The 14412-nt window shown below is 39.3% G+C and overlaps 1 protein-coding gene across 1 annotated transcript in view; it reads right to left on the bottom strand.

The window, feature by feature from the left end:
* Positions 1 to 14412, bottom strand: part of LOC111152905 (HYDIN, axonemal central pair apparatus protein) — a 298524-nt gene that overhangs the window by 237568 nt on the left and 46544 nt on the right. Inside the window, 2 exon segments of the mRNA XM_022511638.1 lie at positions 5550 to 5733; positions 10509 to 10710. Of these exon segments, the coding sequence (XP_022367346.1) occupies positions 5550 to 5733; positions 10509 to 10710 (386 nt within the window).

The raw sequence follows: 14412 nt of genomic DNA, 5'->3' as shown, positions 1-14412 counted from the left end.
ACACCTCTGGGGTCTCTCAAAAGACAAACCCCTACCCCTGTATTCTGAGACTGTATCAGTACATACTCAAGGCACTCTAGCATAACTCCAGGTTTGAACAACAGACTCTATGGCAATGTTATACAATGAGCATATTGAGGAGAAAGTGAGCTAAGACAATGCAACTACCCAGTGACGAAGTGGTGAACAGGTGGTAGAAGAGAATAAGAACTTGCAGTTCTAGAATCTGGGTCAGCATTGAGTTAAACTATTTCTCACATGATCAAATTAATACAATTTTATTAAATTTATACTCATCACTACCTGTGGGCCTTTTAGGGACAGTGACTGATCTGGATCCTAAATCTACTTGCTTTAAATTACAAGAGCCTCTAAAATAGGAACAATGTTCCCATAAAACATTCAATATGCACAGAACACAGTAAGGGCTAAACTAAACTTGGTTTTAGGTGATGCATGGAAGAGCCAAGATATTTAGATGTGGGTCTGACAGAATAAGCATATCATGGGGCGCCTGGGTGGCTCAGTGGGTTAAGCCGCTGCCTTCGGCTCAGGTCATGATCTTAGAGTCCTGGGATCGAGCCCCACATCGGGCTCTCTGCTCAGCAGGGAGCCTGCTTCCTCCTCTCTCTCTGCCTGCCTCTCTGCCTGCTTGTGATCTCTCTGTCAAATAAATAAATAAAAATCTTAAAAAAAAATAAGCATATCATTTCTTACTTCCTTCCAGACCCTAAGGTAACAGCTTTTTTTCCCCCCCTTTTTAAGTTTACTTCATCTGAGGATAATGTCCTTCCTCAGTGGTCACAGAGGGTGGAGAACCCTTCAGAAAGCAAGGTGGTCTCTAAGCCCTGACATCTGCCTTTTATATTTTTATTTTTATTTTTGTGGATAGGGTATCCATTTGAGATTGATTTTTAGATCAGTAGGTAACACTGCTTGGTTTTAATCTTCCCTGCTTCTACTGTGAACTCAACTCATAATCAAGAAGCTAATTAAAAGGAATCACACTGTAATAAAAAAACAGCGATAATAATCGCTGATGCATAGCTCATCTGTCAGAAATTAAATAGTGGCCGTTTGGCATAGCTGATCTAATACATGAGCAAGATTCAGAAGAAAACCTCAGAAGAAAACGGTGAAGAACCTGCCAGAATAGGGTAGAAAGGTACGTGAGATATGCTGCTGTGCTCCCAGATGGCTGCTTCTCCTCTTAGCTATCCTTCTCTGTGAATTTACAGCCTCTCCTCTCTTCACAGGCTCCCCAAAGGTGAGCATGTCAGGTCTGTCTTGGGCCCTCTGCAATTTTCCTAGTTCGCTCTGCTCTTAGAATTCCATCTTCTTTGCATGCCCTCAATGAAGACTTCTGTATAATAGTCATAAATCTTGCTTCCACTTCTGATTTGTCTCCTACATATTTAACACTGCATTTCCAAAACTTTTTGGACATCTATTGTCGTATCAAATTCAACATATTCAGAACCAGACTCATGATCATCAGCTGGTTTCCATTCCTTCCTTTTCCCCTTTCTCCCTCCCTCCCTCCACCCTCCATTTATTGGCAGGGTGGTAGGCCTGAGGTACAGATAAGGACAAGGCACTCCTTAACTTAAGGAGCTCAGAGTTTGTTACCAAAATGGAGAATCAAAATTTTTGAATCAAAAAGGATCTAAGTGTCCTACCCCAACATCCTTATTTTGTGTACAAGGCAACCAAAGCCAAGAGAGATCAAATGGCTTGTTTAAGGTCACATATGCTATTAGCAAAGCCAGGAATTAAACCCAAGACTCCTGATTTGCTAATTTCCATCAAAGACATCATAATTCTCCCAGCCACTCTAGTTCTGATCTGAGGAGATATGTAATTCCTCATCACGTCTTGCCCTCAACAACCAATCACGAAGCACTTTAATATCTTTCTTTTGAGTATCTCCCACATCTGACATTTCCTTTGGTTTCCAACCATCAGTAGGCTGACCATCCAGGTCAGCATGACCTTCACACATCATCCTGAACTTGCCTGCAGAGACGTTCAGTTTCCCTGGTACTTCCTGCCCTAGCACATTTTGCCTGACCCATACCGTCTCCCGGCCCCAATCCATCCTCCTCCAATTTGATCGACTTGTGGCTACCCAGGTAATATTTCTAAAACATCTGTACACGTCACTCACCTACTGCAAGCCCCACAGTGAGCCTCCAATACGTTGGGCATGCTGTGTGGGAGAAGGGGGTCTACGGTCATGGGGAAAAATACTGCTTGTACTCTACCCTCTGGAGAATCATTTTTTTCTTGAACTATGTTTCTCAAACTTCTTTGACCACAGAACTTCTTTTCTTCAAGGAATGCACATTACCCCCCTCAGACCCCGTATTTGCAGACGCACACTGTGGGAAGCAGGAGGCTACAGTCTACCATTCAACAGCTGGGCCAGGCAGCCCAGACCTTCTTCTACTCACCTTCCCATCCTTCCATGACTGCCTGCCCTAGCAAAACTGGTCCATTCATTGTTATTTAATATTTTAGTTTCACAATTTCCCCAGCTAGAAATATTCTCCTTCCTTTCCACTTACCCTTCCTCCAAAATTCAGTTCAGGTCTCATCTCTTCTGTAAGTCCTTTCCCAACTCTCTCACCCAAAACTACTGTAGCATTTATTTACTTGTATCAGAAGACCAAAACCTCAACAGCAGAAAATGCATATAGCTCACATTTGCATCAGGAAGCTCATAAAATGGCAAAAATTTCCCTATCAAATAGCTTCAGATTAATTCACATTAAGGTAAGATTATATTACATTCACAAGAAATGCATTTCTACAAAACCATTAGGATCTCGAAGGAGGAGAAAAAAGGGAGATTTAACATTAATAAATAATTCACTGTTACTGACACTGAGTTCAGCTGTTTTGACCAGGATAACTTTAAGAATACACTAGGAAAGTTCCATGCCTTCATTTTATTTTGTAAAGATTGTCAAGAACTGGCTAATGAATATTATGAGAAGAAAAGAGAATCATATACAGAAAAAATAAAATCATTATAGATGCCATAAATACCACTTACATTTTAAGTGAATACTATCCCCTTCCTGTTTCCAGTGATTTTTTTTCACACAATATAAACAAAATTAGTCTCATTTATTTGAAAGATACCACTTCTGTATATCCCCATTTTTTTAAAAATTTTTTTCTTCCTAATGGTGAAAAGATGCCTTGTGATAATAACGCCCAATTCAGTTCCTATCTAGAGTTCAAAAGCAATCATATTAAATACCACATTTTAACACACATGTATCTCCCCAGTCTCCATAAGAAGCTTTAAGTTATGGAAGAGCTCATGAAGAGAAGTAAATCTGAGGTAACCCTTGTCTTTCTACTTTCTGAATTGAAAATGTACAAAACTCACTTGGGATACTCTCACCCACTCCTGACCACCAATGTTTGCTATCCCAGAGCCATTCATTCCCAGAAGGCTAGGACAAACAGAACAGTAGTCATCAGCCCAGATCTCCCATACCAGCTGGGAAGAATCTTGGACTTCTATGCTCTGGACCTTACCAGCGTTTCTAAGATTACCATGACTGACTGCTCCTCCCTGCCTCTGTCCAGCTCAGCTTTGGCTTGCTTGGACTTATAATGCCTTCCTAACATATTTTGGCTTGACCTATTATCACAGGCACCTGACCTGTTCTCCTAAGACTACATGTTCATTTTGTTTTAACCTCTTGCTGGTCTAGCCCATCGTATCTGAAGACCCCTTTGCTTAATTGAGCCCTGGACAGTCTTCTGAGGTGAGAGAAAATTTAGCCTCAAGTCCTATCTCCAACCTTACTACCCACATCAACCCCTTACTTTAAGCAAACTAATCCATTCCTGGAACCTTGAATTATCCATGTCATACACATCCCCCATTTTGTTTTTCAAAAGTCTTGTCCTGAAAGACCTAACTCAAGGCTCTTCTCTCAAGAAACCTTCTCTAATTTGGCCTATGATAATTACCTCTGAACTAGTATACTGACTGTCTTTACCAAACACTCACACAGCAGGTCCTGCAAAACAATAGTCCCAAGGCATGTCTCCAAGGAGAAGGCTCTCTCTTGGAAATTATAATGCACATTATTATATTAAAAACTTAGACATCTTTCAAAACCTTTCAAAAAATATTGAAACCCCTGTTTGTGAAACTTACTCAGCTATGGAATCCCCTTTCTATCTTCTATCCTTTAAAAACAGTTTGGAAGCACAGACATAAGGAAAACAGGACCCCACAAGTCAGTGGCATTTCCGACCAGTAAGCTTGCATTCTAATGTGTCCATGTGCCCATGTCTTCTCTCCAGATGATTTGGAAGTAACAATCCAGCAGCTCCGATTAGCTTTGGGCTTTCTCAACTACTACTACTACTACTACTACTACTACTACTACTACTACTACTTCTTGAGAGAGAGAGAGCGAGAGCGAGCGAGCATGCAGCAAATGAGCAGAGGGGGATGGGCAGATGGAAAGGGAGAGAGAGAATCTTAAGAAGCATCTATGCCCAGTGTGGAGCCCAATGTAGAGCCAGACGTGGGACTCGATCGCATGATCCTGAGATCATAACCTGAGCCAAAATCAAGAGCCAGAACCTTAACCGACTAAGCCACCCAAGCACCCCAAGGCTTTCTCAACTTCTATTGCTATCTTTACCCTCATATCACTCTACACTTGTTGGGTGTAAGGTCATGCACAGTGCCTACCACATAGTAAATATAGAAGGCATTAGCTACTTTCATTTTGAAGCAGTAGGGAATGTGGTCCAGAGTTGGGTCTGTAGAATCAGACCAACCCTGTTCTAGGTCTGGCCCAGCCCTCACCAGTGAGGTTGAGGACTAAGTCTGTTTTGTTCACTCATGCCTTGTACACACATAGTCCCTAATATAGAACATACAGTCAGTATTTATTGAGTGAATTAAGGACAAAGTACTTCTCAACCCAAGTGATTTTGCCTGCCAAGGGAACATGTGACAATGGCCGGAGACAGTTTGGGCTGTCACAATTAGCATCTGGTGGGTAAAGATCAGGAATGCTATTAAACATCTTCCTGTGTACAGGACAAAAAATTATCTAGCTCCAGAGGTCAACAGTGCAGAGGTTGAGGAAATCTGCCCTAGAGTCAGGCTGGTCAGGGCTACACTGCTAAATGCAGACACTACTTGGCTTAGAGCAAGTTATCGAATTTTTCTAAGTCTTAATTTCCTCATCTGTAGAATGCAGAACTGATTATATCTCATAAAAGTTGTTGTAAGATAACACATACATAAACAAGATAAATCGAGTAACACATATGAGATGTTTAACACAGCAATTGGTAGGTAGAAAGTATGACCTATGAATGTGATCTGTGAGCATTCTTACCATTAGCCTTCATTCAGTGTCTCATAACGATGTGAGGCTTTCAACTGAAATCTTTATGCTCCCAGAACTCAGTATCAATCCCAGAGTGAGTACTTTTATCAACATAAGCCCTGTGCCCCCACTTATGTTTATTGTATGGTCAGATTTTATTTATGTGCTCACCAGGGGCTCAATAGTGAAAATGTTACTCAAGAAGAGCATGCTGTCTGCCTGAACCAGCCTCCTCTGATTCTCAAAGGTGCGGGAGAGAATGGAAAGACGTTCTCGGAGTGAAGGATCAATAATGCACTCTTCAAGAAACTCATCGGTCTCGTTCTTTTCCTCTTTGCTCAGGTCATCACAGACCCTAAAGAAAATACAGGAAATGTGAGACTTGTTTTGGTACTCCCATGAAGAACACTATAAAGCATTCCCCTCCAGTCCGTCCTCCTGGAAGTGGTCTCACCCTGAGGTGGTCCTTTTTTGCTGTAAGTCTGTAACATATGAGCTGAGTGACCTTGGACTTCATCCTCTCAAGAGCATCTGTTTGTTCACCTTTAGTCACTTCCTTCAACAAGTCCTCCTTGGCTTCCTGTTCTACTCAATGCCCATTTGCTTATTACTGAACCCTCATGTAAATTTAGACAAATATTTTCTTTTAGATAATTGTGTTTTCCAGGCTGCTTTTTAAATAATATCTACCCTGCCTCTCACACTTGAAAAACATTTTTTTTCTTTTTAGACTTACTTAGCTCTAATACTTTCTTAGCTGTTAGTTACCTAGAGAACAGAATCTGAAACCAGCAAGGACTAGGCTTGGATGTTGATTCTGCTACCATTTACTAGCTCTATGACTTTGGAGGTTCCAGAATTCCTCCCAGCCTCAGTGCCTTCATCTATCCAACAGAGATAATATAGATGTGTTGAGGATAAAATGTGATGAAGGACCTGACAGCTCCTGGGACAGAGCAGGTACTCCATAAATACTGTTTTCTCCCTAGGTCAGTCATAAGCAACTATCCAGCTCTCGAGCTTATAAAATGCTCACACCACACCTCAAGGCACCTCCTTTTTTCTCTCTTTCTAGCTCTTGATATCCATCATGATAAGTCAGAAAAGCAGCCTTCCCCAACCCTCTCCTCATTGTCCTCACCAAAGCTGTGTTCACATTAGTCTTAGGATCTGTTACTTCATCTGCACTTTGAAGACTGGATTTTATCTCCTCCCAGGTCACAGGACCATTTCCCACCATTTTCCTGATATTGCCACTGGTGAGAGACAATTTATGCAGTTAAGTGAGTGCTCAATAAGAACCTGGGGTCACTGAATTCCTGTCCCAGCCCCAACTACTTTCTAGATGACTTCATGCAGACGATATGTTCAGCAACACCAAACAGCTCTTTTTAATGACTTAGTACTCAGTGCCCTTTGGTCACAGAAGATAAAGAAGTCAAAGAAATGGGTTCAATGTGTTCTGTGTCCCAGGAAGAAAGCACCCTGTGCTTTCTCTTCATTGTTAGCTGGAAAGCAGTGTCCAAGGTAACCAGAGCAGCAGTCCTTCTACACTGCTGGGCTGAGCAGGTCAAATAAAGAGAAGTCAGTTCACAGAAAGAAAGGAAACCACTTACTCCTGTCAGTGGAATTTATGACACCTACCTTTGGGAATATATCCTGAAGAAACCAATCATGGATATAAGCAATGACACAGTCAGAAAGATGTTCATTGAAGTGCTTGCTGTAATACTAACAGGTGTGGGTAAATTTGATGTGAGAGATTGAAAAAGTATTTAAACAAATAATGGGAATCATAAACATTCTATTTCTTGAGGGGGTTCTTGGGAGTGCGGTGTAGAAATAAAATGTCTTATATGGACCAAGGATGGTAATGCTGCATGAACTGATGAGTATGATTAACTCAAACCTCACAACAGAAAACAGAAGAGAATGAAAGAAAAATTCCCAAATGCTCTTCTCCCACACTGCTGGGGCCCATGAATCCCTGACAGCCCCATTATGCAAAAGGGGTGGTGGTGCACTGTATGTCTTCTTCTTTGCCCTCCGATTAGAGCACTGGAACCAAGGCTGCCAGTCTGAGAAGGGAACGTGAAACACCTTGAGCTGAGCTGACTCCAGCAAGGGCTCATCTAACCCTCGGGCTACTGTTGGGCCATCTTGTCCTGCTGCTGTTCCTGGTCTCCAACATTCAGAGGTGCTTCTGATTTACAGATGAGGAAACCTTTCATCAGACAGCAGAACCACACACTAGCCCTCTCTCTCAGTAAAACCATGGATTTAACCCATTTTACAAATGGTCTGGTAGCCACATTCAGGCATCAAGTCTCGTTCAGCCTATGGATTATAATGAATGGGAAAGCCTTGTGTCTCAGGTACAGTAGCACTGGACCAGTAAATGCGCCCTTATATTGAGGTGCTAGAGACCCTGCTCCTTTGCAGTGGCCCCAAGAAGTGTACTTGGATGCTGAGGAGATTAAAAATTAAGAGCTTTGTCCTTCAAGAGAGAAATATTCTCATGTCCACAGATGGCACAGGAAAGATGAAGTCATCCATCTTCAATCAGACCATGTGACCCTGGACACCAAGCAACTTTGTGGTGACTATTCTAAATCAAAGACTAGGTCTGCCTTCCTGTTTACCAAGTTACCATCCAAGTCTGCAGATTCTTGGTTCACCCTGGGGAAGAGAAGGGACTCCCAAACACAACTATGATTAAATTTACTATTAGCTGGGTGGCAGGCTCAACACTCATTAAAACTGGTCTATCTAGAGAAACACATCACTTCCTGTACCTGAAAGTTGAGGAATAAATCCATGCTGACAACTTTGTGGGGGGGGGGGGGGTTCCACTGAGGACTCTAGGAGTTCTTGTATAGAGCAAGTCTTGGGTTCTTAGGGAGTTACAAAGGGAAACTATTCTCGCAAAGTACGCATGAACGCATTTAGAGCAGATCCTCTGTTCCAAGTTGAAGACCAAACTGCCTTCAGTAAAAGGCAAACCTCTCTGTATTTGTCTTGCTTTTTGAGAGGATAGGCATTCCATCTCCAATTATATCCAGGACAAGAATTCATGACTAATAACACGAACTTCAATTAAAAAAATACATTAAAAAATAAAAAAGTTATGGCATGGTTGGGGATATAACAAGGAAACAAGAGAGGCATAAAACAGAAAAGACAACCTGGCCAAATAAGAAATTGGGCATAAATGGCCTACTTCCCCTCTAACTCTCTTTTCCCTCTTGCCCTGGCCATCTGGCCCGAGGAAAGGCAGTGGGAGAAGGTAAAGAGCAGCATATTCAGTAACATCTGCACTTAGATCAACCAATCCAGTTTGGAGAAACATTGAGTCGTGTTGCCATTTGTCACCCAAAGTGAAAATGGAAGTCATCTGAAAATGTTGAGTCATCTGAAGCCACTTTTCAAGTTCATTGTTTAATGGAACGGTAAAATCCTAGATGATCAAAGTAGGCTGCCAATCACGATTATGAAAATGTTATTGCATATTATTCCCTTGCTACAAAAAAAAAAAAATTCTATAGGAACTAAGAGAGCAGGAAAGATAGTGAAAGAAAGAACACAAGAGAAAAGGAAAAAGAAGCCTCAGGATGATATGAAAGAGATAAAGAGTAGAGGAATAAAAGAAAAGAATGTCTATCCAGGCGTTGTTGAAATTACATTCTCTGTCCCTGGAATCTCTGATAATTATTGGTTTAAGTTTTTTTGTGAGTTTCACTGTTGAAATTAACTTCCTTAAACACTTTTGGACATTGCCCTGGCATTAGGCATGGGTTAGACATATAGTCAAATGCACATAGTTGAAGATAAAGCTGGTTTCCTTCTGACGGTGTGTACCCACACTCCCCAAAAGATTATGCCCGCAGGACAAGCAGGATACTGAAACACTGTGTTTGCTGGAGTTTCTTCGTTTGTACCTGCTCTCCTATTTTCTCTTTAAGCATGCTTGGACCATTCTTATTGTTGGGACACTCATGAATGAGGGAATCAGGACAGATAAAGCAGTGGATAAGCAGTTTCCTCTTGCCTTTTTGAACTACTGGTATTTCTATGCTATGAGGCGAACTGAAGCTTTGAGGCAGGAAAGGTTTTTCTTTTCTCACTTTTTAAAGATGGCACAGTGGTAATCCAGTGATTAAAGCTTATTGTCTGAATGATAAAGCTTCTAGTCCACTGGGTCCTGCCATTGTCACAGCTCCTTCTGATTCAATTAGGGACAGAACACTGGGGGATTTCTGCTCGGTTTCCATGGACCTAAGACTTTTATTTTTATCATATACTAACTTGGTTTTAAACAAAGCTTTGAAGCTTCCCAGGGCTAATCTTTAATGAAAATGGAGAGGCAAATAAAAAAGGCTGAAATGAAGTCCAATGAAAGCAGCAAAAGTGCTAATTCAGGGAGGGTGGAAGGAGATAAAAATGAAAATGGACTTTAGAAGAGGCAGGGATAGATTCAGTAAAAAGAAATATTCAAAATTTAACAGTGATGAGATTACTTAAAAAGAGTTTGGCTTGCCACTTTATGAATTTTCTCCCCTGCCTGAAGTATTTTAAAAAGGAAAAGATTAAAGATACCAACAAGAAATCATTAAATTATATGGTTAGCAGGGATTGAGCAATGCTACTAAAGCTGAGAATATAAAAGCCATTATATCTAAGCCCTTCTTGTTCCTCATTCTTCATATTTTCTGGAAATATCTTCTCATTGAAAAAAAAAATCCACACTGATCCCAATTCAAAACAGATTATTTTTAGAAACCATGAAATCTGACCAATCTTATTAGGTTTATGAAACAAAATACAGTCCTATAGGTTAGTTTTGAGAGACTAGTGAAAAATTATATATTTGGTCTTAAAAATCTAGGAGTTTAGCCACTAATAAATTATAACCAGGTTGAGATTAACCATGGATGAACAACATTGTATTACACATAGCTCAATTCAAGTTCTTTAAATGAACAAAGGAGCATCATACACTGGGACCAAGTTATAAAAATCTGACCTTATTTGAGTTGGTTAAAAACTTACCACAAAAGTCTCAGATTTTTCATGATAAGTGAGCTTTGAGTTCCCCCAAATTACAGCATATGGGTGATTTTTCTTACAAACCTAAACTTTTCTCTGTCTTCTTCTTCCTGGGTAGCAAATATCTTCCACTGGAAGTGGGCAATGATGTTACTGCGGTTGTGAATAGTTATAATTCGCTGACTGGACAGAGATATGTAGGTTTTCTCAAGGATCAAGGAATTTCTGTCCAGCCTTATATTCATGTCTATGGCAGCTCCATACAGAGATAAAAAGACTTTTTCACCTAGAAATTAACAAAGTACAAAGACACTTTGAGATTTATTCTAGAATGACTACTAGGTCACTTTTTCCCCAAGGTGAAGTTATAGGACAAGCATTAGACATTTCATTCTCTGCTCCCCCCACCCCGCAATCAATCCAGAGATCAGACATGATCAGAAAACTTAAGTATTATGTTTGGTGAAGTTATGGAGAGTCAAACTATCTTATTTGGTCACTGTAAAAACCATATAAATTGTTATAGTGGGTGTTACATTTTCTTCTTTGTAATTTTTTAGAAGATTTTATTTATATATTCGAGAGAGAGAGAGCGCACAGAAGGAGCAGGGGGAAAGGGACGGCAGACTCTGCACTGTGTGTAGAGCCCAGCGCTGGGCTCCATCTCATGACCTGAGCCAAAACCAAGAGTCAGATACTTAACTGACTGAAACACCCATGTGCCCCTTTTTGATAATATTTTTAAATCCTATAGCCTGACCACAAGGGTACCTGTGTTCTAGAACATAACCATTTGTCTCTTCTTTATCCCAAGCATGAGCTGGCATTCTGATTCTTAAAGTAACTGTACCTATACCAAGTATATCTAGGAAGAGCTGCTCAGCATGCAAAGATCAAAGTCCAATCCAAAGGAGATCAGGAAGAAAGAATTAGGGGCGCCTGGGTGGCTGAGTGCGTTAAGCCTCTGCCTTTGGCTCGGGTCATGATTCCAGGGTCCTGGGATCAAGCCCCACATCTGGCTTCCTGCTTGGTGGGAAGCCTGCTTCTCCCTCTCCCACTCCCCCTGCTTGTGTTCCCTCTCTCACTGTGTCTCTGTCAAATAAATAAAATCTTAAAAAAAAAAGAATTAATAACTTCATTAGTTAAAAAAAAACAAAAAACAAAAAACACATAACTATTTAAAAGGAATCACTTCCTTAAACAGTCATTAAAACAAAAATGAAACATACACATACTATATCTAGGTAGCAGTTGCACAGAAAGAAAACAAAATATTAAGACCAAGGCTATGTGTAAATTTTAAAAATCTTAATGTTAAGAACACCTTTATTCAGCATAGTAATTTAAGTTCCCAATTTCATTCAAGATGCACCAATTCCCTTGATTCTAGGTAAAACATGAGGCCCCTTGGACTTCCAAGAAGATACAAACATACAAACTATGTTCTACCTGATCTCTACAATGTCACGAGGGTGCCTCACTCTGACATCAGAGTAGAAAAAGGAAATACTTAAACACCAGGAAGGTCCTGCTCTAAGTTTAATCAGAACCCAAAAAGCATAAGCACTTGTACCTTATTTTTTTAGCAAACATTTCTGCTCCATTCACCATTGTATTAACCAAGCAGGTACTTAGTAAATTAATAACGTTTTATACAGTGCAAACATCCTTTATGCTCTATCACTTTAAACACAGAAAAGTTTTGAACACAGAAGAAAGTATCCAGACATTTGACTCTAAAATTTTAAATTTTTTTTTTAAATTTTCAGCATAACAGTATTCCTTGTTTTTGCACCACACCCAGTGCTCCATGCAATCCGTGCCCTCCCTAATACCCAACACCTGGTTTCCCCAACCTCCCATCCCCCACTGCTTCAAACCCCGCAGATTGTTTTTCAGAGTCCATAGTCTCTCATGGTTCACCTCCCCTTCCAATTTCCCCCAACTCCCTTCTCCTCTCTAACAAACTTTTATTTAAAAATATATTTTTTTAAATACACATTCAAATACCATAAAAGCATACACTGTGAAAATGTAATGTCTTCTCCCCTTCACTCACTTAGGCCAGCCTTTCAAAGGTAAGAGCTGTTAATATTTTCATGTACTCCCTTGCCAAATCAAGGTATATACTCTTGACAACATTTAAACTTTTTGATGAACTAAGCTTAATAATATGATAAGGGAGAAATCATTGTTTTAATTGTTTAATTTGCATAGTCTTAAATATGGATGATGTTGAACATTTTCTCATAGATTAAAGAACTTTAAAACACCTTTTTCTGTGAGATGCCTTTTATAGCCTTGTTCATTTTCCTTTTGAGAAGTTTACCTTTTGCATATTGATTTGTGAGACTTTTTTGATATTAAAAAATTAGCTCTTTGTTACTCATGTTGCAATTTTTTCCTCCATTAGATATTTGAATTTCTGTATGACTTTTTTTTCAAGTTAAGTCTCTTTTCTCTTAGTCTTTTTGTAGTCTAATTCTTTTCTTTATGGCTTTTAAAAATGAGTTTATGTTTTAAACATTTTAAATTACATTTTGAAACTCAACTTCCACCTTCCCTTTAAAAGCAGCACCTTTCTTAAAGAAACTAAGGAGACCATAAATAGGTCTGGCTTGATGTACTATTTAACATGAGAAATAGCTAATTTTCTTTTTCTAGCAAAGATAAGGTAGGTTAAGTTAATGGGATTTTCTGCTAAAATAACTTAAAAATCTGGACAAAATATGAACAAACATCTTCTTAAAGTCACTCCAGAACCACTGTCACATTAAAGAACTACCGGGCCAAAATTAAACAAAAAAAGGACCAAAGAGATCATTGAGCATGGAAGAAAGTTTTGACCCATGGATATGGTACTCTTGGCAATGTTGAGCTATTCCTGTGCAGGCAGGAAGGATGGAAATCAAAACCCTAAGTCTAAAGAAAGGGAGACTGAAAACAAACAAAAAGACTTTATCCACAATAACTTATCCTCAAACGACTGTACCCTCAAGATGAGTTTGAATTAGAAGCAGACTAGCCCTAATTCAGAGTTAAATACTATGCTGAAATTGTCTGTGATTGAAGAGAATTTCAGTCCTTGGATTTGATGATCATGGACTGGTTTCACTCTCAGAAACCTAGCAGAAGTAACACACTTCACTTTGGAGGAAAGAAATTTCAATTTTTAACATTTTTTAAAATACACATTCAAACATAACCAGACATGCAAAGAAACAAAGCTCCATTTGTTTGAACTGGCAAATGTAAGAAAGACAAAACAAGATTAACAAATTATTATATACTAGAATCATCACAGACTGTAAACCAACTGTGTCTAAAGAAACAAAGGATGACCTTGGAGCTATATCCAAGGAGTGGGAAATCAAACAAAGATCTAGGAAACTTGAACAAAAGCCACACTAGGTCTTATAGAAATAAAATAAAATCACCTAAATTTTTAAATCTCTAAGAATAAGATTAATAAAAGAATTTTAATAATTTTATGAAAAAAATAGTGAACTGGACCATGGTTCAGAAAATACAAAAGGCAATATGAAGAAATAAAAATACATGAAAAATGCACAATGAATGAGTAAAATAGTAGGCAAATGGAGTGAGAAGGTAGTAAGTGTTTAATTGGAAACTCAGAAGGAGAGGAAAGATATAATGAATCAAAGACAATATTTCAAGAGATGAGGGTTAAGAGTTTTCTGTGGTTGACTGAAGGCATCAGTTTACAATTCAAAAAGCCCAAATGAATGTCAAGTGGAGAAACTTAAATACATGAATATATTGTAGTGAAACTAAAGAAAATCAAAGACAAAGGGCAAGTCCTAAAGGCAGTTAGAGGAAAAGGCATATTATCTTCAAAGGACCCATGATTAGAATTACAGCTAACTTTTCAAATGAAACAATGGAAACTAAAAGAAAAATGGAATGGCTTCTTCACTGTAATGAAGAGGGAAACAATGCCAACCAGAATTTATAGTTTTTCAGACTT

Source organism: Enhydra lutris, unplaced genomic scaffold (assembly GCF_002288905.1).
Source record: "Enhydra lutris kenyoni isolate GAN:26980312 unplaced genomic scaffold, ASM228890v2 scaffoldscaffold30, whole genome shotgun sequence".
NCBI lineage: Eukaryota > Metazoa > Chordata > Mammalia > Carnivora > Mustelidae > Enhydra > Enhydra lutris.
The sequence above is the reverse complement of the archived record's forward strand: the minus strand, read 5'-3'. Positions and strand labels throughout refer to the sequence as shown.